This window comes from Chelonia mydas, chromosome 1 (genome assembly GCF_015237465.2).
Source record: "Chelonia mydas isolate rCheMyd1 chromosome 1, rCheMyd1.pri.v2, whole genome shotgun sequence".
NCBI classification, from domain to species: Eukaryota; Metazoa; Chordata; order Testudines; family Cheloniidae; genus Chelonia; species Chelonia mydas.
In genome coordinates, this window is record NC_057849.1 from 245,712,682 (window position 1) to 245,736,030 (window position 23,349).

At 43.7% G+C, this 23,349-nt stretch overlaps 1 protein-coding gene across 4 annotated transcripts; it reads left to right on the plus strand.

The window, feature by feature from the left end:
• LOC102943243 lies at positions 1-20,395 on the plus strand. Of its 4 annotated transcripts, XM_037879035.2 has the most exons (13): positions 1-140; positions 1,985-2,211; positions 4,033-4,398; positions 5,560-5,651; positions 5,860-6,034; positions 8,969-9,197; positions 9,819-10,378; positions 12,134-12,299; positions 13,355-13,548; positions 15,960-16,123; positions 17,473-17,722; positions 18,075-18,345; positions 20,047-20,395. In XM_037879035.2, the coding sequence occupies exons 2-12, from the start codon at positions 2,008-2,010 to the stop codon at positions 18,297-18,299; spliced, it is 2,625 nt and encodes an 874-aa protein (XP_037734963.1). In that variant the 5' UTR covers positions 1-140; positions 1,985-2,007; the 3' UTR covers positions 18,300-18,345; positions 20,047-20,395. The 4 variants fall into 4 exon arrangements, with proteins under 4 accessions (XP_037734963.1, XP_037734973.1, XP_043397253.1 ...); XM_037879045.2 differs by lacking the exon at positions 20,047-20,395 and having other exon boundaries at positions 17,473-17,718; positions 18,075-18,217; XM_027834441.3 differs by lacking the exons at positions 1-140; positions 20,047-20,395 and adding an exon at positions 201-462 and having other exon boundaries at positions 18,075-19,273.
• The last annotated feature ends 2,954 nt before the right edge of the window (positions 20,396-23,349 follow it).

The following is a 23,349-nucleotide window of genomic DNA, read 5'->3' on the forward strand; positions in this document are numbered from 1 at the left end:
CATACTAACTGTAACCACGGAGGGAGGGAAGAGAGAGAGAGAGACAGGGACAACCCTACCACCTCGGCCCTGCGGCGGGGACGCTTACCCGAAGTGACGCCCTCCCGGTCCCAGTAATGCGGAGAAGCGCCATCCTTATGGTAAGTAAATAATTGTTATCCCCCCCCTTTCCAGGAGTGGTACAGATCCAGACCCTACCAAGTCCCGGGAGGGGGATCCGGTGAGCAGAACCCCATCATTAAGGCGGATAAAGAGGAGCGAGAGAAACATGGCAACTCCCCACAGCCATCCACGGCGCGTTCTCCCGTAGAGGCGTGTGTGTGTTTTTTACCTTAGTCTGTATTAACGGACGTGCAGAAAAAGGCTCCCCCCCCAGCTCCGGAGATGGTTCCGTCCAAGGCGCCTGGTTACCAGGCAACGGGATCCTAAACTGCAGATTCCGACAAGCGAGTGGGAGCCCGGGTAAGTGGGAGCCCGGGGCGGGGGGAGGAGCATCCCCAGACACCCCTGCCCTTGGGGGGCCACATCACACCACACGCTGCCCGGGGGGGGGCGGCGGCGGCACACACCACACACTGCCCTGCCCGGGGGGGGCACATCACAGACACCCCTACCCTGCCCGGGGGGGGGGGGGCACACACCACACACTGGCCTTCCCCGGGGGGGACACATCACAGACACCCCTACCCTGCTCGGCGGGGCACCACACACTGCCCTGCCTCGGGGGGGGGGCACACACCACACACTGCCCTGCCTCGGGGGGGCGGGGGCACACACCACACACTGCCCTGCCCGGGGGGGGGGCACACACCACACATTTGTGCCCTGCCCTGGGGGCCCAGAGGGAAACGCATACACACCCACACTGACACCTGCCCTGAGGGGCAGAAGAGACCCACACACACACCTGCCCCTGCCCTGGGGGCGGAGGGAAGAGATCCCCCCCCCTCCCCAAACACTGTGCCCTGCCCTCCATTCTCTGCATCTCACAAATACAAATACATCGGGGTCCATGCTGGTCAGGGAGCCCAAAGCAGGGCTGGGCAGTGATGGCCGCCACCTTCCAGACAGAAAAGGCTCGGAGGGGGATAGGGAATTTTAGGGGCGAAAGTACCAAGCATAGGCATGGAGGAGAAGGTTGGATTGCCAGCCCCAAGTATTCAAAAATCATTACTCAGGCCCCCCCAAAATCATGAGATTGACTTAAAAATCAAGAGATTTACAGAAAAATAATACATTTTGGGTCATTTTTATTTTCCTTTTGGTTTTTGAACCTCTAGGTCACACTCAGGTGACATTTTGAACCTGAGGGCTAGAAACTTAGTTTTATTTTTTAAATGAAAGCTGAGAGCCTCCTGGAATCACATGATTCCAGGAACTGGAACTTTAAGAAAAACACCAGGTAGTGTGAAACTCATGATAAAATCATGAGAGTTGGCAACAACTCTGCAATTAACAAAGTATCAAAATGCTGGAAACCAGCATATCTTTCCCTAAACTAAGTTCCCTGCTGGTTCTACTAGCCCATGCAGCTAAACTAGTGATAGCACCAATGGGAATTGTTTTTAAGAGGCTTTATCTGCATGAGAGAGTGATGAGTTAACTGTAATGTCCCTGAGTTAATGGGAAATGACATTGCTTGCACACACAAATTGATGGTACAGTTGATGTCTGCTGGCTAACAGTGTGTGAAAATTACTCCCTACAAGTTCTAAGGGTGGTGCTGTAGTTGATGCAAGCTCATTCATCTGAGTGCCTACACGATGCATCCTGCTACTGTGATCAGATGCTGTAGTACAGAGAATGCTTTGGGTGTGTTTTTTTTAAAGCAGTTGAGAACTATGGGAAAGTAAATACACTGAGTGTTATATGACTGCTAATTTAGCACAGGTATTGGGAATAGATTGGATTCACCTTGTACCCCAAGCCCTTTGGAAAGTCAGTTTTAAGGATCTTTTCATAAATGATCTGTTTGTTTTGGCAGCTGGTTGTCTTCGTGCTTTGGCCATGTCGGTGTTTTCTCATCCCTGCTGTGCCACCTTACCTTTGGTTGGTGATCTCCAAGACCGGAATGTCACCTTTGTGGTCAATATGTTGGAAGGCATGTCCTCCAAGCAGGATTTTCTGAAGGAGCATCTCATAAAGACTCTCTTCTTGATGGCCAACAGTCCAACAGAGTCCACATTCAACATCATAAGCTTTGCCAGCAAGGTAATGCCGATGCAGCCATTGCTGGGCAAAGGGTTAAGGTTTTATAAGAAAGCATAGTAAGGTGACATCAATGGAAACAATGCTTATAATTGTTGCTGTGTTTGAATTATAGTAATTAACTAGTGTAATCTCTGCCAGGTGAGGTGGCTGTAACAAGTTAATGGTCCCTAGTGGGGTGAAATAAGTATAATAAAATAGGGTTGGAAAATGCCTAGTGGATTACCCTGTCCCTCTCCCTGCCAGCATAGGATTATTCCTCATAGTATAATTTCTTGTGTTCTGAGTACTTGGTTCCACAGCTGGCCTGGGAATATCCTGCTCCTGTTTAAGAGCTGACAGTTGTGGCAGTGTCAAAAAACGGAATTCTAACATCAAGTGTGATGGTGGTTCCACTCATTTGCATGGTAATACTTCAAAATCTGGAAGAGCGTTCTCATGCAGTAGCAATGTTGGCCTCTGAGCGCTGGGAACAAATGGAAAGGGATGGGATTTGCTGGTAGATGCCTTGGGATCTTTCATGCATGCTTCCTTACACTTGCTTCCTTATTGCCTGGTTCTCATCATCCCTTTCGCACTTTGCCCATCCATGTGGTCCTCTTCTAGAATAGTGAAAGATGACTTTCCTGTTGCCCTATCACCATATCTTCCTTTAGTTGAGGGAACATGGAACCCAGCTCTCTGACATCTTCTCTTGTATGTCTCACCAACAATTGAAGCTTAATATAGCCAAAACTGAACTTCTGACCTTTCTTCCCACTACCTGTCACTATTGTTAACTGTACCATCCAGGGGCGGCTCTACCAATTTTGCCGCCCCCAAGCAGTTGCTGCTGAATTGCCACTGCCACAACAGTGGCGGAACTGCCGCCGAATTGCCGCCACTCCCAGAAGAGTGGCAGAGCTGCCGCCCAAAAGCCGCCGCGGCGGGAAGAGCAGCCAAGCTGCCGCCGAATTGCCACCACGGGACACGGACTGCAGCCCCATTCTGAATGCCGCCCCAAGCATCTGCTTGGAAAGCTGTTGCCTGGAGCCAGCCCTGGTACCATCCTTCCTGTCATTCCAGCCCCGTAATGTGATATTATCTTTGACTCTTCCATCTCTCTAACCCAACACATCCAGGACATGTCCAAAACTTGCTGTTTTTCCCTTCATAACTTCACTAAGATTTGGTCTTTTCTCTCTGTCCATGACTGAAATAACTCTAGAACAGAGGAAGTTAGAGTAATCTAGCATATTGACTAAAATCAGTCAGCTCACAGTTACCATACTGAGTTATACAGACGGTACACAGAAAAACATGAGGTGGAGTTAGATAGCAATGAACCTGGCCTTTAGAATCTGTGATTACACAGAGACTCTCATAAGACACCATCATAAGACTAACATTTCCTTTTCATTTTTAACCAGGGAAATTTCTGGCTTTCTACCACAGCCCTTGATGGGTGGTAAATTCCTCTTATTCTCCTTCCATCTTCCTCCAAGGAAATCCTCTACAACCCTGTTGGGAGCCTCAAAACTCCCCTCACCCTTAAAGACCATAGAATGGCACCCTGGTTTCTTCTCCAGAAAGTTTAGAGCCCATCAGATCTTAGCTGACTAGAGCAATTGTATTGCAAGATGGAAGAAACTCCCTTCTCCACCCCAGAGGATGAGCAGGCTGAGAATCAAGTCCCAGATCTCATATATGTCAGACCATTTACCAAAATATCAACTAGCTAACTCATTTCTCAGTTTTAACGAGTTTTAAAACAATTATGTGTTATAAAATATTTGCTTAATAGATATTTATTGTGTTTGGTTAAAAATTTTGGCTTTTGTACAGGTGATAAAATGGTGCAATAGTTTGGTCAAATGTTCGCTCCGTAACATCATTGAAGCAACCGCCTGGATTAGAGCTCTGCAGTGTGGGAATGGTGCAGATGCTGTGAGTGCTTTGGCTATGGCATTTGAAGATCCCACCTGCCAGGTGGTATACTTGGTCACTGATGCACTCTCTGAGAGTGCTTCAGAGGAAATCTGTAGCCTTCTTGCAGAGACTGGAGAGGAACGCCCAGTGCACACTGTGTACTTGGTAGAAAAGGCAGGTGACTATGAAAGCAGCACACAAAAAGAAATGGAGAAAGTAGCCAGACAGTCTGGAGGATCCTTTCAGGTGATCACCCCGCACCCTCCTGGAACTTCAGAAGAGGTAAGTCAATAACAGCAGTTTTAGATTAAATGAATTTTTGGTAATCCCAGTCCTCGTAAACAAAATTTCACAAAACCAGAGCTAGGGCAGAGGAAAATTTCTCTCTAGAAAGGTGGCCACTACATATTTTGTCTGGCTACCTGCAAACAGAGCTGCCTGTGACTGAAGAAAGGAAATAAATTCAGTTATTTATTCTTCTGTTAAAGATTATGTCAGAAATTTCAAGATTGCCCACACACACAGTTGTTCTAATGAGTACTCTCTCCCTTTCTGTAGTGCTCACAACTTTAGACTCACATTTGGGAGTGTAGTGCATGCAGTATGCTCTACCTCAGGGGGAGGGGAGCATCTCATAGTGCTCTTGAACAGCAATACCTGAGACCAGTATTAGGGATCAAATTTAGATATATATAGGTGCAAACCCATTGACTTCACCAGACCTGGATTTGGCCTGTGAAGTGGTGCAGATAGGCTTTCAAATGAACTGATTCCAGCTTTTGAAAAGAGAGACTATAGTGTTGGGGAATGAGGTGGAGATCCTGGAGAAAGCCCTTGCAAAGAAAGTATACCTTACTCCTGCCAATTGATTTCACATTTACCATGCTAGCTGTCTGTGCAGCAGTGTTGGCTACAGTAGGTCCAAATATCTTTTTAGACATCCATTGGTATTTGGGTCACCATCAGCAGGTAACATTGAATATTGTCCTTCTAAAAAAATAACAGTAATGTTAAGCAGTGCATTTAGTAAACAAAATATTAATAACACTTGGCATTTGTCTAGCATTGGTGTTCACAGATTTTTTTCACAGTGTGGATCACATCTTAATAAAAGGGTTATGCAGGGCACTTGGACACTGACAAGAAACAGACGATCATTTAGCTATCATATGTTAACATCTTTGATTTATTTTGTATTTATATTCTAGTCTCTTAATGTTCTTCCTTTTAAACCTTTAGATTGCTTGAAATGGGAGAAATCAACTATAGTACACTTATAAGAGCTCATATACTACATTGAGAGGTGTAGTTAAGAACCAAGATTGATTGCTGAATTTTGTTTGAGTATGAATTAAAGCTTTAAATATAAAATAACTGGTTTAAGGATTTATGGCTTCATTCAGAAATTAGTTTAATTTTCTGCTTCTCCTTCCTGTTTTCCAGGTAAACCCAGGGTGCACCTCAAGCATCCATTGTTGCAATGCTATCAGTAAATACCCCTCTTGTTCTCTGCTGATGAGTCATCCCAAAGCATAGTAAGTTCAAAATGTGGAGCATGGGACTGCCAAAACCATCACAGTAGTAGCTCAATTTGATAACCTAGTGAAGGAAACAACTTGGAAACCACCCCAGGTTTGGGTGGGTTTTCTTTGGCTTTAATTTTCATAAATTGCAGAAATCTGCATTATCTATTGTGAGAATCTTAATCCCTTCTTAGAACATACCACTTTTCTGTTTCCACAGCTTTCCTGTATGTGTCTGTGCAAATTCCCCTACTATACCTCTGACAGCCTTGACAAAGGAAGATTTAATGGACTGGTTCCTAGAGTCTCCCCATTTGCTGAGGGGGGCCCAAGTCCTTGCTAGAAGAGAGACTGATGGATATTATTATCTGGGCCACATTGCCCAAGAGGTGAAGGTAAGTCTTTAATGTAAATGATGGTTGTAAGTGATTCCACTTTGGGTCACATGTGATGTTTCTCCCTATCCCTCACCTTGGGCTTCACTAGGATGGGTCTTCTTTGGCTATCCCATATCTCTCTCTCTTGCTGGATGGGTATCAAGCTATCCTGCAGTGGCTCACAATTGTGGGAATCAACCTCAGGGTAGACTGTTAGGAAACAAGGCACAAACCCCACACTGGTTGTGACTTCTATATGTAGATGTCACTAATCAATTATCAAGTGTCAACTCCTCAGGCAGACAGTCTCCTTGAGTACTCTGATGTATCTTGCCACCCAGGTAAGCGTATTTTTGTGATTGATGGTCCCTTACACCAAAGATCACAGCAATCCTCAGGTTACTCTCAGTCCCAAAGGACCAGTCACTTACCCTAGGCCAATTGCACTTTAGATCTCACACCAAAGACGACATTTGCAGTCAATCCTATAACAAACTATCTAAAGATTTATTATATAGGAAAAGGAAACAAGAGTTATTTACAAGGTTAAAGCAGGTAAGCATATATACACTCAAATGAGTTCCAATCTTATGCTTTAAAGAGTAATAGAAGCTTCCATAATAAGCAAGCTCTATATGTCCTTTAGGGATAACCCAGGCTAAGCACTGAGGATCTTTTGCTTATGCTTAGTAATCCTTGCCACTCAGAGTCCAAGCAGCATAAAGATACAGTTCCTCCCTGTTAGGGATTTTATTTGCTTCTCCTTCATGTGTTTTGAGCTGCAAACTCAGCAGATGGAAGGAAATCACTTGCATGACTCCTTTTCATGAGGGGGAGGATAGCAATCAACAAACTCTTTTGTCCTCTCTGATGTTTCACAATAGTTCACCTGGGCCTTTCTTTTGAGACAGGACATAACACCTTCTGTTGGAGATCAGCACTTTACACTAATTAATGTCTCCTGTCTGGTGACTTACACAGTCACAGAGACTTATAATACAAATGCTTAAATATTACCTTAAAATATGGGATACAGATGTTAGAAGTGAGATTAATACATGCAGCATCTTACAAGCATTCAATAAAGTCTAAACACTAAGCACATTTTTATAATTCTAACGCCTGTTTACACACAGGTGAGCCAGAATGGTTCCAGCAGTGTATTTGTCAGTGTTCCACTGAGACTTGAGGTCCTTGGCATGAGCTGGTATCTGGGGTTTCATAATCATGTTGTTCTTTGCTTTTCAATGACTCTTAGCTGTTTACAGCAAGGAGTCCTGCAATCAGAAGGAGACACATTTTTGGTGAATGCAGTAAGTTGTCACTCAGAGCCAGTCACAGCCAGCAAGTTCTTTATATTGCCTTCACCCAGTTCCACCCAAGCTGGAAGCAAAGTCTAGCAGCTAAACAACGCTTGGAAAAAAATTGAACAAACTAAAATGCCCCTCTCCTGGATCCCTTTCTCTACAGGCATCTCTGCTGGGGTGGGTTTTTTCGACTCCCCCCTCTCCCAGTGGCAGCCTCTGTTGTTCCCTGGGTCTCTGTCTGCAGCAGAACTCCTGCCATCGGGTGGCCTGGCCCCCAAGACTTCCCTTTCTGGGGGAATGTGCCACAAGGGCCAGAATATGCCAGTACAGTGCTCTTTGTTCAGAGGGCATGGCCCTTGTATAACAAGTGGACAAAGATGCTTTTGTTTTGGAGCCGATCTCTGTAGTTATCGACTAAAGACAGGTTTCAGAGTGGTAGCCATGTTAGTCTGTGTCAGCAAAAACAACGAGGAGTACTTGTGGCACCTTAGAGACTAACAAATTTATTTGGGCATAAGCTTTCGTGGGCTAAAACCCACTTCGGTTTTCTGAAGAAGGGAGTGCTCACTGAAGAATTTCATTGGTATGAATTCTGTTTGGTTTTTAAGATGACATAATCTCAGGCCTCCTTTGCTTTCTTCTCACTGGAAATGTGCAATCAGCAACCTTTTATGGTCAACTGAGTATTTCACAGCCATACAAGGAAAAGCTGGGTATAGAACCAGGGTTTGAGCTAAGGATCACTTAAATTAAACAAATGTGACTATCAAATGTGCAGAGTCACTCCCCGTATGAAATCCTCAATACAGTTCATATAAGTCATTGTTTTGTGAGGGAAAAGGAAAATGCTATCAAAGCCTTTCAGAGGTTATTTTATCTGGGCCAGTGGTCATCAAACATTTGGAAGATGATGTGACTGAGTTCAGGATGAGGATACTAGGGGGCAGGCTGGCTGAAATAGCAGCTCTATATCAGCATTGTTAACTCTGTGACCTACCCTAATAGTGGAAAAGACCATGCCCTCTGTTGTTTTAATCAGGAGGGAAGCAGACTGTTTTGGGAAAAACAGAAGAAAAGGGTGTTGGCTTCTTGGCACTTGTAGAATTTAACACTGAGCTTTCCCAGTAATTTGCCAGTTGTGGAGCAGAGGAATTGCCTGAATTACTCCCCACTCCTAGGGTGGATGCTCAAATTAAAGCAGTAAAAATTATGGCATTGGGAGCATTTTACCATTTTATTTTCCCCTTTATTACTATGTAAATGACCATGCAGCAAAAAGCAGTCTGTCTTGGCAACCCTTTTTCAACTGACTGGGGTGATAGAGGTCTTCCTTAGCATGGCAGTTGTGCTGCTCATCCCCAGTGAACACAATTCTGGCAAGATCCAAGAGTGGAGGGAGGGGAGGGCTTTACCTGGTAATCCGCTGGGGTCTTCAAGCTCTTTAACTACCCTTAAAGCCTGATTTGGACAGAACAGAGTAAAAAAAAAGTAGTGTTCTAGGTTCAGTGGGTTCTCTGACCATGTGCTATTTTTTGGAATTTCTGCCAGTTCCCTCTTCCTAGTGTTAGCAGCCCCTAGCCCCTGTGTTTGGCCATTTGTGGGATGCACCTGTTTGTCTTGCATACCACATGGTTTAATCCTGCAGGGCTCCAGGGAACGTTTTTTAATCGAGTTTGAGAGAAGTCGGCTGCTGAAAGGCAAGGTACAGTTTCGCATGCAAGAAACACCCCTCTATGACATTATCCACTATGAAGATGCCAGGCGACAGCCACTAGCTCCAGGAGACAGAGTCTTGGCACCGTGGGAGGCTAAAGGTGAACGATATGGCCCAGGCACTGTACTAAAGGCTGCAGAGAGCTGTGAAGCACAGTTAGGTACAGTACATTTTCTCCTATTATTATTTATATTGGAGTAGCACCTTGAAGTGTGCTAGACACTATACAGAGAGAAAAGCACAGTGTCTGCCACAAGGAGCATACAATCTGTAATATCTTCCTCTCTTCTTTCCTTCTCTTTTCCTTTCAGTGCTGCTAAGTAACCTTTTCCTGTTCAATGCCAGAATTTTGTGCTGCTTCATGAATCAACCTGTAGGGCTGCTTTGTGAATGGGGACTTTGAAAGCATTTAATCTGTTGTGGAGCCAGGTGATACCACTTCTGACATAAAGAGAAAAAAAAAGGTTCTGGGGCCTCTCATATACCCAGATGATTTAGGCTACTCTCCAGATGCATATTGGGTGAATATCAGTGAAGTCAGTGGGAATTTTGTATTGACTTCAGTGAAGACAGGATTTTACCATTGTCTTCTCAGTAAGTTTGAAAGAGAGGAGTGTGAATCCTAAATATATAAAGCAAAGCCACTTTTAAATGGTTACAAAATCTTTCCCTGCTTTCTATAGTACAAGATTGTGTTTCATCTCCAGGTGTCCAAGAGGTCAGTCAGGCATGTTTTTGGCATGCTTCTAAAGTGCTGTTTGTCATTTATTTCTATTTGCAGCCAGTGGAAACAGCAGAGTGCTGGTGAATTTCTGGAATGGTCAGACTAAGAAGGTGTCCTCTGACTTAGCTGTACGGATTCCTCTGCCCCTGAGTGAACGCATCATCCTGGAACTTCAGATGCCATTAGTAGCCAGGCAAATGTTGGTGGACTCAAGCTCAGACTATCCCTACACTGTGACACCTGGTTACAGAGCTTCAGGGCATTGCAGACAGGATCTAGTTTGCTGGCAGGGTTCCACACAGGTTCAGTCATGTCCTAACTGCAGCTCTGGATGTTCCTCACTTTGCCATTGCTGCCTTAGAGCCTGGTTGCCCATCAGGCCCACAGTGAACAGAGCACAACCAGAAAATGTCCTGATCCCAGGAACAAGCCTGACCAAAGAAGAGCTGAGCAGGAAGATAGAAGAGCAGCTGTCTAAAGGGAGAGTCCCCATTTCAGAAAGGGTCTCCAGAGAGGAAGATAAAAAGGAAAAGAAGAAGAGACTAAAGAAAGAAAATGCCCCTAAAGATTTAGGATCCTGTGTGAAGATGGGAAACAAGGTTACAGAACCTAAGAAGGTAGAGAGTGCTTCATACTGACTATGGTATTACAACATCCTTTGCTATAGTTGCAGTAATATCCTGTGATTCTGTTTTCTGTGGCAAAAACTTATTAAAAATACTGGACTAGATTATCATGTATAATTGAGCTTTGCTAAGGATGCGGAAATCATAGATGGCTTTCTACCATCTTTCTGAGCCTTTGATCCAGGGAATAGCTGGGCTCTCATTCATTCTCTGGCACTGGCTGGAATAGACTCCTAGTGGCTACTCCACCTGCTCAGGATCACTGGAGCACAACACAATCTAGCCACACCTCATCCTGCCTTGGCATGCCCCCTTTATAGTGTGGGTATGGGCAGGACAGGCTGTTGCTAAGATGGTTTTGTACCACTCAGTGATTCCCCTACAGAAGGAATCCCTACTCACCCTGTTAAGGCAGCTCCGTCCATGACACAAAGGGGATAGGACTAAGAGTGAGGATCTAGACTATATTGGTTCCACACTCAGGTGTTTTTGGTATGTTTATTGTTTCATGGACATGTTGACTATTGGTTCCAGGGTAACTTGTATGTTTCACTCTTAACATTTGATTGCTTGGTTATTGTTGTTCTGCATTAATATATGAAATAATACAGTGTTAAATGCACATACAAAGATAACATTTATTGCATCAGATGTCTGTACAATTAACTGGCAGCATACGTACTGCCCATGTGTAAATCATGGTAATTGCTTGTACAAGTATAGGCATTTTTGTGCACACTAATCAGTCTCTTTGGCTTTAACAAATATGGTCCACCAAAGATTTTTAAACCAAAAAGCAGAATGAAGATTTTTTTTTTATACACAAGCACTTTGTAATACTAAACAGTCCTTCAGAATTCAGGGTTTTCATTTTATTTGCTTTGTTTGTAATGTAAATAATTCCTTGGGCTGAGTGGTAGAAGCCGATTCTCAGTTAGTATAAATTGTCAGAGTTCCATTCATAGATTAATACATTTTAAGTCCAGAAGGGACCATTATGATCATCTAGTTGAACTTCCTTCATAAAACAAGCCAGAGAACCTCACTCAGTAACTTGAAATCACTGGTGTTATGACAATTTACACAACTGAGGATCCCCCCCGAGATTTTACAATTTAATAATGAATGCATTTCTTCCTTTTCTGTTTAATGTAGTGCTCATGGAAGGGCAGGCTATCAGCTAGAATGAGGCCTAGTTCATGCAGGTATTGTGCATTAACTTCTTCATGTGGCTCTCCAGGGAACCACAATTCTGACTTACCTCACCTCCTACTAGTGCGTGTCTGCCAATGCACCTTATTCGTGGCCTGCTACTCCAATTTTGGATCCCTTTAATGCAGAAACATTACCAGTTGTGGGGTAGCTTTTAGATACAGACAAACCTAAGAAATGGGCAGAAACACCTATGTTTAAAGACTTCAGTTATTCCTTGAGTAAAGAAACCAGTTTTATTTTCCTTCTGAAACCCCAGTTTCAATAAGTTTGGCTTGCTTGTGTCCATGTCAAAATGACAGTAAAGTTTGTCACCGCTGTGTCAGCAGTGGTGACTCCTCTCCAAGCAACATTTCTCTCCAGCTGAAGGCTCCCCAGTCATTCAAGTAGTATCAGCCAGGGTTAGTTTACACTAACCATGGGATTAGTGCAGTAATGACAAGATCATACGGTAGCTTATTTTGTAAATTCATGTTACTGACACATTCTATTCCCCACTGGCTAAGCATTTTGATAGTTTCCTGTTGTTTCCAGAGCCCTCAGAAGGAGATGGCTTCAACAGGTTTGATGGGAGATGCTCGTGCCATGGTTGATATTGCTATCCACCCAAACACCTGCCTAATGGAGTCAATGCACAATGACAAAGAAGACAGCAAACACTATGGGGCTGATCCCGAGTCTCTTCTGAAGAATGAACCTGGTATTGATATTGTATCAACTAGCTGTTTCATACAAGCCTAGGACATGCCATATCAGATGAGAGCATTGGTTCTTCCTGTCTGGTTTCTTGTCTTTGTCAGTATTTCATTCCTGGTGCCTTAAAGGAAGATGAAAAAACACCATAATGCATCTGGTCAATCGTGCTCTGCTATGCTTAGGTGCTAGTGGTTGTACACTATGGTGATTTACTTATCTTCCTCTGAGACTTGAACAGTTCCTTTCCGGCTCCTGCAGCTGCCACCTTCCCTGAAGTAAGAGCTTTGATTGCCCCATTTTAGCATGCACTACAAATTTTATTAGTCCTAAAGCTATCCTACCCTTTTTAAAATCTGACTGTAGTATTTGACTGGACTGCCTGTGGCAAAGGATTTCACAAGCTGACTATAATCTTTGTGAAGAAATACATGCTCTTCTTTGTTCTGCTTTTTAATTGCCACTTTAATTGAAGAGATTAGTGCTCTTTAATTGCACTGTGTAACCCCTTGTTCTAGTATTATAAAAAAGGTTCATAGTCTAAAATATCTTTTAATTAAGTCCCCTTTAACCAATGCCCTCCTCACTTAAGAGAGATCTGTGAGATGTGCAGGCAACTGGGAGTGGATTCCAAAGGCCAAAAGCCTCCTCCAGCCACACCACCTATTTAGTGCCATTGTTCCATTCCCTGTCCTGCCTCCTACGAGGAGAGGCTGAAGCTGGTATAGCAGAGGTGAACATTTCCTCACAGCCAGGATTTCCAACAGCATTCCCTACAGTAACTCCTACTGAGAGAGGCTCAGTAGATGTGAGCAGTCAATGCTTCATCCCAGTTACTGGGTAAAAACTCCTCCTTGTCTATGTTGGCAGGATTATTTTTGAAAGTGGTGACCATCCTGTGGTCACTAAAAAGCTCTCATTTCCTTGGGGAGAAATGTTAGTACTTACTGGTAATAAAAAGGTCTTGCTTAAATGCATTTTACTTTAACACATTTTTCTGTCTATCTGTTCACCATTTTGTAAGGTGTCCATCACCTTTTATATCTCTAATTTGTCTGAAAGCTCTTTTTCAGTCCAGCATGACAGAAGCTCCAGCCCAGCATCACCCAAGGAACCCTCCCGTGAAAGCACATGCTTTCGGCACTTCCAGTCTCCAAGCTCTGTTTGACCGAGTGGATCAATCACTGAAAAAAGACCGCTTGACCATTGAATCAGTTCTGCATATACAGAGACCCCACAGCGCTCCGAGTATACAGGTTAAGAGCGCACAAGATTTTCTAGGAAAAATAAAGCCAATATTTGTTATTGCTGACCCAGTGCCTGGTCAACGTCTGTTTAAATCAGTTGAACAGATTCATGATTGGCTTGTGCCACAAAGTTCTTTTTGTCAATTTCCTGAAAGGTTACTTCCATAAGAGCCTAATTAGAAGTAAGGAAATCTGATCTCTGATTGGCTAAGTGCCAGGAGAATGAGTTGACTACTGGACACTGGCTCAAATTCTCCAGTGCAGCCAACTCCCATTATCCTTAGCCATCTCTGTGCCAGCATAAATTAGACAGCCTAAGGGCTGCTCTAATTTATGTTGATTGTCAAGAGGACAGGGATACCTGGCCATGCCCCAGTCACACTCTTTGTTGGCAGCTGGAGGTGTAGGTACCTCTACCGTATTGTGGGGGAATCCTCCAATGGTGTAATCCTGCGGGGCAGACTATGCAGTTTTAAGGGCTGCCTTATGTGGGGAATGTGGTTCAAAGCAGCTAGCCCAATCTGGCCCAATTAGTTCCTGGCCATTAGGTTCACAGGATTTATTCACATGGCATGGTATAAATCAATTAGCATGGCCTCATTTTTGTCCATTTTATGATGACATGTACTGCAACAGAAGATACATACAAACATCAAACCCCCATCAATACATGCTGTCATTGTCCAGGAACAGGACATTTTCTTGTATGCTGATATTAATACTTAGCCCTTCTGTGGAGCTTTTCGTCTTCATATACTGACTAATCCTCTCAATCATCCTTGCAAGATATAGAGAATAATTCTTCTTTTACAGATAAGGAAACCAAGGAACAGAGCAGTTAAGTGACTAGCCCAAGGCCATAGTGGGAGTCCATGTGAAAGCTGGGATGAAAATTGAGGGTGTATTAGTCCTCAATACTGTGTTCTAACCACTAGATCAGTGGTTCTCAATCAGGGGTACATGTACCCCTGGGGGTATGCAGTGGTCTTCCAGGGGGGTACATTAACTCCTCTAATTATTTGCCTAGTTTTACAACAGGCTACATAAAAAGCACTAGTGAAATTGGTACCAACTAAAATTTCATCCAGACAATGACTTGTTTATATTGCCCTATATACTATACACTGAAATGTAAGTACAATATTTATTATATTGATTTATTTTATAATTATGTGGTAAAAATAAGAAACTAAGCACTTTTTCATAATAGTGTACTGTGACACTTTTGTATTTTTATGTCTGATTTTGTAAGCAAGTAGTTTTTAAGTGAGGTGAAATGTGAGGGTACACAAGACAAATCAGACTCCTGAAAGGGGTACAGTAGTCTGGAAAAGTTGAGAGCCACTGCACTAGAACAACACCGCTTTTTCATCTTCCATTTATAAAGCACCTTTTAATTTTTTGAAGTTTCACTTTATTTGTTTTAAATCTTTCCAACTGTAACACATTAAGCATGAACCACTTACAGGGCCTAGGTTTTGCAAATTAATACACATGCCACACAGCAAAGAATAGCAAAACACTTGAGAGATTTTGCAAAAATACCTACAGCTTCAGACACTGACTTTTTAATTAAAAAACAGCAGAAACACTACATGAGCCTTCTAGGGACAATCAGGAAAATAGGGAAGGCAATTGCAGCCTAAAGTTCCTAAAGCAACAGAACTATAGCTTATTGTTATTTAAATTAAAACTTGGATCTGAAGCTTCAGTGATTAATTACAGGATGATTTGCCTCTCTTCAGGTACACTTGTGTTAGGAGTACACTGCATATTCAGGAGACAAAGTAAACACTGCACAATGAGATAAAAACTCAGTGGATTCTTCATTGCTCGTGCTTTTCATCCCTAAGGATATGCTTTTACAAACGGCAAATAAGAAACACTCTCCAGCACTAAAATACAGCCACTTCTTATGTTAAACATGGCAACTACTCACCTCTGGATAGCAACATTACACCCCACTAAGTAACAAATATAATATCTGTTCAGAACTACAGGGAGAAATTTCCTTTGCCATAGGTAGGCAGAATGTAGTTATCCCCACTGGAATTTGTTAGCACACGTAGGTTAATACCCCAAACTCTTGTAAAATCCGAAGTGGGATTTTTAATAACCACAAGTGGTCAGAACCTCTGTTCTAATCCAAAAGTTGCTGTAACAACAACATAGGGCAGTTCTGTGTATTGCGTAAATGCTGACTAAGCTGGAACAGTGCTGCCAACTGAATTGTGAATACCATTTCTTGAAGTACCTGGATTTTCCTTCACCCAGCTAGTTATAGACCATGCTTGACCTGTCCGTAGAGTTGCTCTCAGAGCTCACGAATGTCGTTGGAAAACTAAGCCTTACTGATTATACAGGACTTCAGTTTACATTAGGAACAAACCTTTACTGATATTAAGGACTTTTTCTTTCAGAAATCAGTCACCAAAGGTGCAACTCAAGAGAGCCTGAGAAAGATGAACTTCAACACAGCCAGGATTGAGCACAGAAGGCAGCAAGCGGAGCAGAGACAGCAGAAGAGGGAACAACAGCAAGAGGCAGAAGGCCTCAAACGGCAGTTGATGCGCGACAGCAGGCGGTAATGGTGTGGGGTGCAGGTGGCAGGTCAGAGCGTGGAAGAAAGATTTCAGCAACTCCCGAGGGTTCTCCATGTCTTTATAAGTACCGGGTATTCTGTAGTGCGTGCTTCCTGAGCTAGTCCTTTGGTACTATTTATTTTAAATGTTTATAGAGTGTTCCCCCACCCTAGTGGCTGAATGGTGGTCACAATTGTCCATTTAGAGCCTAAGACTTGGAGGGGTTGAGCACCCTCAACTCCCATCCACTTCTGAGGGAAGGGAGGGCACTTACCACCTTGCAGGATTGGGCCCTTAAATAGTACAGTTGGTTTAGTTATGGTTATGAAATGTACTCCTTCTGCCCTCCCCAGCAGCTGGAGTTTACCCTCTTCTTCCTGCAGTTTGATTAACTGATGAATTTCCAGTGATGACTCATGAAATCAGAGACATCTTTTAGTATGAAAACATTCTTATATTTTGTTATGAGTCAGAGGAGTCAAAATTATGCCCAGCTGAGGAATCTGCACTGGTCACTTTCCTGCGAGGGCAACACCTAATTGCATGCAATAGAGCAGGACCACAGTTGTCCTCATCTTTGGGCTTGCCTACACAAGGAGTTATTCCTAATTAATTCCCTGTATGGATGCTCTCATTCTGGAATAAGAGTGCCTTCTTCTGAATTAGCGTAATCCACTTTAGAAGTGGATTATGCTAATTCAGAAGAAGGCACTCTTACTCTGGAATAACAGCATCTACACAGGAAATTAATCAGGAATAGATATTCCACTCTGAATTCACACCCTACCTTAATTCAAATTGACTTTCCTGTGTAGACAAGCCCCATCTTGATCTGATCTCAGCATATGCTGGTGAAGAAAAAATAGTGTATGTTGGGACCTGTGGAGTCAGGCTGCATCTCTATTGAAGATTAAGATAGTCTTGGGCTATATTGTAGACTGTAAATGCAGGCTTGCATTTGGCAACAAATTGCAGTTTAGCCACCCCTGTTCTAACAGTAACAAAACTGGGCACAATAAGACAGGAAGTAAAGAAATACATGTTGGCTTGAAATTGCAAGATGAACAGAGGGATGCAGAATGTAATAGCTAGCGATGGTTGCAAACTTTAGACAAAAACAAAATTTCACATTTTTTTACTATTTTCCCACCATCTCTAGTAATTATTTGAGCAGGAATTTGTCCAGGAGACTGGGGTTAATCTCCTTAACCTTGCAAAAAGTGGTATTGTAGCTTCAATGTCCAAAAATTGTCAGGACTTCTGGTTTACATCCTATTCATTGACATTGACATTTTCCCTTTGTTTCTCTTGGTTTCTGACAAGCTTTCTGGAAATTCTGTTTTGGACACAGACAGCGGTCTCTTCAGAGGACACTGCAAAGCTTGGAGAAGCAACTGGAGTACAATAACATGGTCTGCCAGCACATGGCAAAGCTCCAGACTGCCAGGGCAGAGAGGAGCAGAAAGGAGTCCTCCTTGCAGGAAGAGGAGAAGAGAAAGGAGAGTCAAAGGCTGCAGTTCTTAAAGGCACAGCGCTTGCAGAGAGAGGAGTTGCAGGTAGAATACAACCAGAGGAACTATGATCAAGACAAAAAGAGGCAGGTAAGGGCTATTTCACTGCTTTTCTGGGACTCTTCCTTCTCCTATACTGGCACCAACGCACTGTCTAAAATAGTGATATTATTTGGAGATACAAATATGAAATGTGAATTTAACATATACAAACTGATGAAAGGAGAGACGGAGATGTCCATATCTCTAAGGACTATTTCAAAATGCTGCATGCCAGCCTTCTGTAGCAGGAGTCCATGTAGAGAACTGTTTAGAAGGTGCGAGCTGTGGCAAATTCACAACTACCCCATTCCCTATTTCTACCAGTAACAGGCACTGGATGGGACTGAGCCTGAGAGCTGGTTATAGGATTTCAAACATCCTTTCACTCTCTTTGCTGTAGGATTTGCTGAGGAGCAGAATGCAATCCCGGCAGGAGACCCTAGAACGAGAAATCCAGGAGCCAGACACCCAGCAGAGGAAGCGCGAGGATGCCAAATGGAGAGCATTCCAAAATCAGGACCATTTCCAACAGAAGCTGGAAAAGGAGTGCCAAAAACATCATCACCTCCAGCAGTACCTCAGAGAGCAGAATCTTTTGATGCTCCGGGCCTCGCTGCTGTCATAAAAAGCCTTTTGCGTAGGCAAGTAGGCCTCTGAGCATTGTAAATCTTGTAAGTATGAGTCTGTGTGCTGGGGCCTAGAAAATGATGCTATTGAAACAAGCAGAATTATTATTATTAGAGCTATCTGATAGCTCCCCTTCATCACAGCCAGAGGGCCTTTTCAGGTATCTGTCACTTATATGCCTTTCTTTTTGGGGAGTCTAACCCATCTATCCAATGTGAAGAGACCCAGCTGTCTGGCTTCCTTGTGCCTTATGTGCTACACGTGTGATAGTCTAGCAGATGGAGACAGCCCAGGTCAGGGCTAGGGATGATAATGCACAGCAAACGAGAGAGGAATTTGCAGTGTGATTTGCTACCACAAAAAAACAGTGCAATGTTGAGCTTCGGGCATAGGCATCCCAGGGAGCAAGAAGGTGAGAGGCCCTGCCTGTGGGACTCCAATGAAAGCATCCCCGCAATACTGCATTCAGTTCTGAGCCCCTCAGTGAAAGGAAGATGGCATTGAATTGGAAGGACTGAAGTATCATAATGATTAGAGTCAAAATAAAAATACTGTATAACTTAGCCAGTGAAGAGGAACATTAGGCTGTAAACACCAAGGAAGGAGAATAATTATTTAGGCTTCTACAAGAGGTATGCTTAGGAGAAGGGACATAAAAATAAGAAACATTTGAATGTCAGGAAAAGCTTCCTGAAAGCACAGTCTGTTAAGCTGTGGATTACTTTCCCATAGGAATTGTGGAAGCCCCATCCCTGTAGCCATTTTAAACTAGCCTTTGGGCACAGCCAAAGCAAATCTATTGTTGTGAACAATTCAGCACTGGCAAGGGGGTGAACCATGTGACTAGGTGTGACACTCTCAGGGCCGGTGCAACCACTAGGCGAAATAGGCAGTTGCCTAGGGCACGAAGTGGTTGGGCGCAGCCGTGGAGCGGAGGTGAGCTGGGGCAGGGGGGCGTGGGGAGGGCCGCCTGCAGCAAGTAATGGCGGGGGCGGTGCACAGGGGAACTGCTCCCCGCCCCAGTTCACCTCTGCTCCGCCTCCTCCCCTGAGCACCGCCCCGCTCTGCTTCTCTCCCTCCCAGGCTTGCGTGCCAAACAGCTGATTGGGGCCGCAAGCCTGGGGAGTGGGAGAAGCGGCAGCATGCTTGGGGAGGAGGCGGAGCAGAGGTGAGCTGGGGTGGGGCATTGCTGCACGTGGCTCCCCGGGCTGAGGGAGGGGGCGGCAGGGAGCTGCCACACGGCTGCCTGGGCTGAGGGGAGGAAGGGAGAAAGGGGGCGGCGGGGAGTTGCTGCAGGGGGGGCACCTCAGGGCGACGGGGCAGGCGCAAGGTGGAAGTTTCACCTAGGGCGCGAAACATCCTTGCACTGGCACTGGACACTCTGTACCTCAAAGTAGCACCCTGGAGCCCCCATATTCACTACTGTGATATGATTAGGATGTGTTTCGTACAAAGTATGCCTTGTGAGGTATCATTTTAAAAGTTTTAATCTGTTGAACATTAATCTCCTGTTGGATTGTGTTTGCTGTCATTATATGGGAAGTTATGCAGCATTGCTATATGTTGTGAGGTTGGGCGCACACACACAAGCAGCCTTTCAGTTACAACAAAGGAGAAGCCATCAATAGCCAGGCAGCAGTAATAGCTCATCAACACACAAGTCACTATCCCAGAGACTTCTCGGAGAAGGCACATACACCATGGGGGTGGACTAACCCACATCACAGCAAAGATCTTTCCGGCAGGCTGGAAGAAAGCATAAAAGAGAGGCAGTGACATCACCATCACTTGGCCTTTCTTCCCACCCAACCCAACACCTGGAAGAATGTCTGGTGGACAAAGACTTTGAACTGGGGAAGTTTGGTCCCAGGTTGGAAGGTAATCCCAGCCTCTGTACTGAGGAACTGTAAAATACTTGGACCATCTATTAGGGTGAGAAAAGCTGTTTGATTCAACTCTTGCTTAGACTAAAAGTTCAGGACTTTGAATGCATGTTTGCATTTTTATTTTCTCTGACCTTTATGCCTATCACCTATAATCACTTAAAATCTATCTTTCTGTAGTTAATAAATCTGTTTTATATTTTACCTAAAACTGTGTGTTTTGATGGACGTGCTTGGGAAGTCTCAGCTCAGATTACCAAGCCTAGTACATGTCCACTTTCCTATGAAGAAGCTGTAGGGAGCCAGGGGGGCCTCCCTCCTAACCAGGGGGTAAAAAGCCACTCTCTCAGCCTGAGTGGGCAGGGCCAGGCAAAGCTTACTCCACCCCCACCGCCCCCCCCCCCCGAAGGGGAGGGTTGGAACAGGAACTCTAGGATGAAATTACAAGAGCTGCCATTTCTCATGCTTCGTGCAGAAACAGATTAGCAGCTGGAGAACAGGAAGTATTTCCTTCCTGATGCCCGTGATACCATATAGAAGCTTTCAGCACTGGTCACTGCCATAGACAAGCTGTCAGCTCTGCTGTACATTCCTACATTTTTCCCCTGCATGTAGCCTTCCCAGCAAGGGGATGGGAGGCCACAAGAGCCTTGCTTGGAAACCGCAAGTATCTTTAAAGCATCACACCCAGACTAATACAGGCTACTGCTACTTCCAAGTGTTTTTCTTTCCACTCCTGTGAGGGGTGATGACTGTCACTTTTGTGAATGCCAGTCCACTGCCTGGCATCATCAGGTATCCGTATGTGTCAACTTTGAGCTTCTCCTTCAGCAGCAGAGAGCTCCTAGCCTTGGCTTTAATTAGCCAGAAATGCAACTAATGACGTGCTCTCTTTTGACCACAAATGACACAAGATTTAGAACACTTCATTTGATAAGAATCCCTTTTACTGCAACTCTAAATGGTCTGATTTCCTATATGGTATGATAGGAATAATCCCCACTTGAGATATTGTGTTTCAAATGATAATATAACAGAACCAAGATTTAATTAAATAGATAAAACTACTACTACATTATGTTCTGTGCACTTTGTGAAACTAACAAATTGCTTGGAACAACATTGATTGTACAATGCAAAACCCACAGCGATGAGGGATTATATCAATTCATGTCTTCACAGAACCAGCTGTTTATAGACACTGATCTTTTTATGACTTTTTTTAATGCAGAGTAGCTGACCACTTGCACTTTCTGCTCTTCAAGCATTAGAACATATTCCCATAGATAAGGCTTGAAGGTCATGCCCTCAGATCTTTCAGTGAATGCCAGTTACATAGAGCTAGGTCATGGATCCAGAGTCTTTCTAAGCAATCTAAGGGCCTTGTCATGACTGCTAAAAAGGTGCTTTTTTTTTTTTTTTTTTTACACACCTGGTACCTAGCATGAGCTCTGCCAAGGTAAAACCATAGTGAAGACCAGGCATCTTAGTTTACCACAAGGCAAACTAAGCAATCGCAGCACTATACACCTGCCTGGGGCTGACCTTGCCTCGTTTACCTCGGAAAAAGTAGCTCAGACTAGATGACCATGATGGTCCCTTCTGACCTTTGAGTCTGAGTCTAAAGTGCCTTGTAGTCACGGTGTTTTTAACCTCAGCATACCTCACTTGAGTTTTGTAGAACAGCTCTCTCAAACCATGACTAACAAATGTTTCCGTGATTGCATTTTAATTATGGAACCAACTTTTTCTTTAAAACAAATAATCTCCTTTATTGTTTATAACCCAAACTTCTACAGCATTAGGCTAGCACATGAGAACCTGAGAGTGAAAAAACCGACTAGTCCATTTTGTCTAAAATGACTTAACACCACAGAGGAACCCTGCTCCTGACTGGGATCTCAGGGCAGTACAGCAGTACAAATAGAAATGATATTGATAACATAGTACAGTGAAAAGTATGTTTGATTTTTTCAGATTATTTTAATAGCCAGAACTTTTGAATCACTTGTGTAGGTGGCACCAGGCCTCTGTGGTCACACTGAGTACCAAGGCATCACCACTCATGCCAGATGGCTCAGAAAAGTAACAATGTAGTGAATATTGTTGTTCCTGCAAAATAATCAGATATATATATCCTCGTATAAATGATGACTTAGTTAATGTAGTTAGTAACTTTGATGTACAGGGGGAAAGAATGAAGAAGGAAAAAAACCCCAAACATTTCAATATAAAAATGGACTCACGGGCCTCTGAAACTATATTTATAACAAGCTGTCTGATCTTGTCCTTAGGTGCAGTTGTTCAGCAGGTTAAATCTTATAAAAATCAGCTTCTCACAGGTGGATATTCAGAAGTTATTTCACTCAGACGTTCATAAGCAACAGAGTTTTTGTAAAATCATGTTTCCTATAAAGGTACTTACACTAGCAACAACTCAAAAATGTGTCAGCCAAGAGGAGATTGATAAATGGTGCGTTTTAAATTACATCTTTCCCCAGAGTGCTTCCTCTTTCAAGAAAATAGTAACAAAAACAAAATCCATTTTGTAACATTTAATCTGTGGAAAGGCTTATGGGTAACATTCCAATGCCATTAGGAAGGGTAGTGTAAAGACAAATGAATGCTGTCAATATAGGAAGGTGGAACCAGGTCTCCATTGCCTGTTCAAATAGTCTTAACAGCAGTCTTCTCTGCACTCTCGTGTCACTGCTATTCACACTAACCAGCACAGGATCTGATCCTGCATCCACTGAAGTTAATGGCAGGCTTGAGCCCCTGCTCCTCAGACTTCAGCAAACATTTCTGCTCCTTGCACGCTAAGACCCATCTTTAATTTGCTGGTGCTGGAGGAAAACCATGCTGAGCTTATACACAGTGTCAAACCCTACACTAAATAGGATGCAATCTTCTTCCAGCAACAGAATACATGGAGATCACCAGCTCCCCAGAGTAAGAGATGCTTAGCAACTATTTAAAAAATATGTATAGCTTCTATTTCTTCAAAGCCTGAAAATAATATCCCCCCCGCCCCTTCCCTATTTGACTATGACTGATCCCCTCCCCTGGGATTGAAATGACACTAAAATGGATCTGGCTCTTTAAAGCCCAATCCAACTATAGCTCTTAGGAGCTAGCCTACAGGGGGAACTCACACATGGTTTT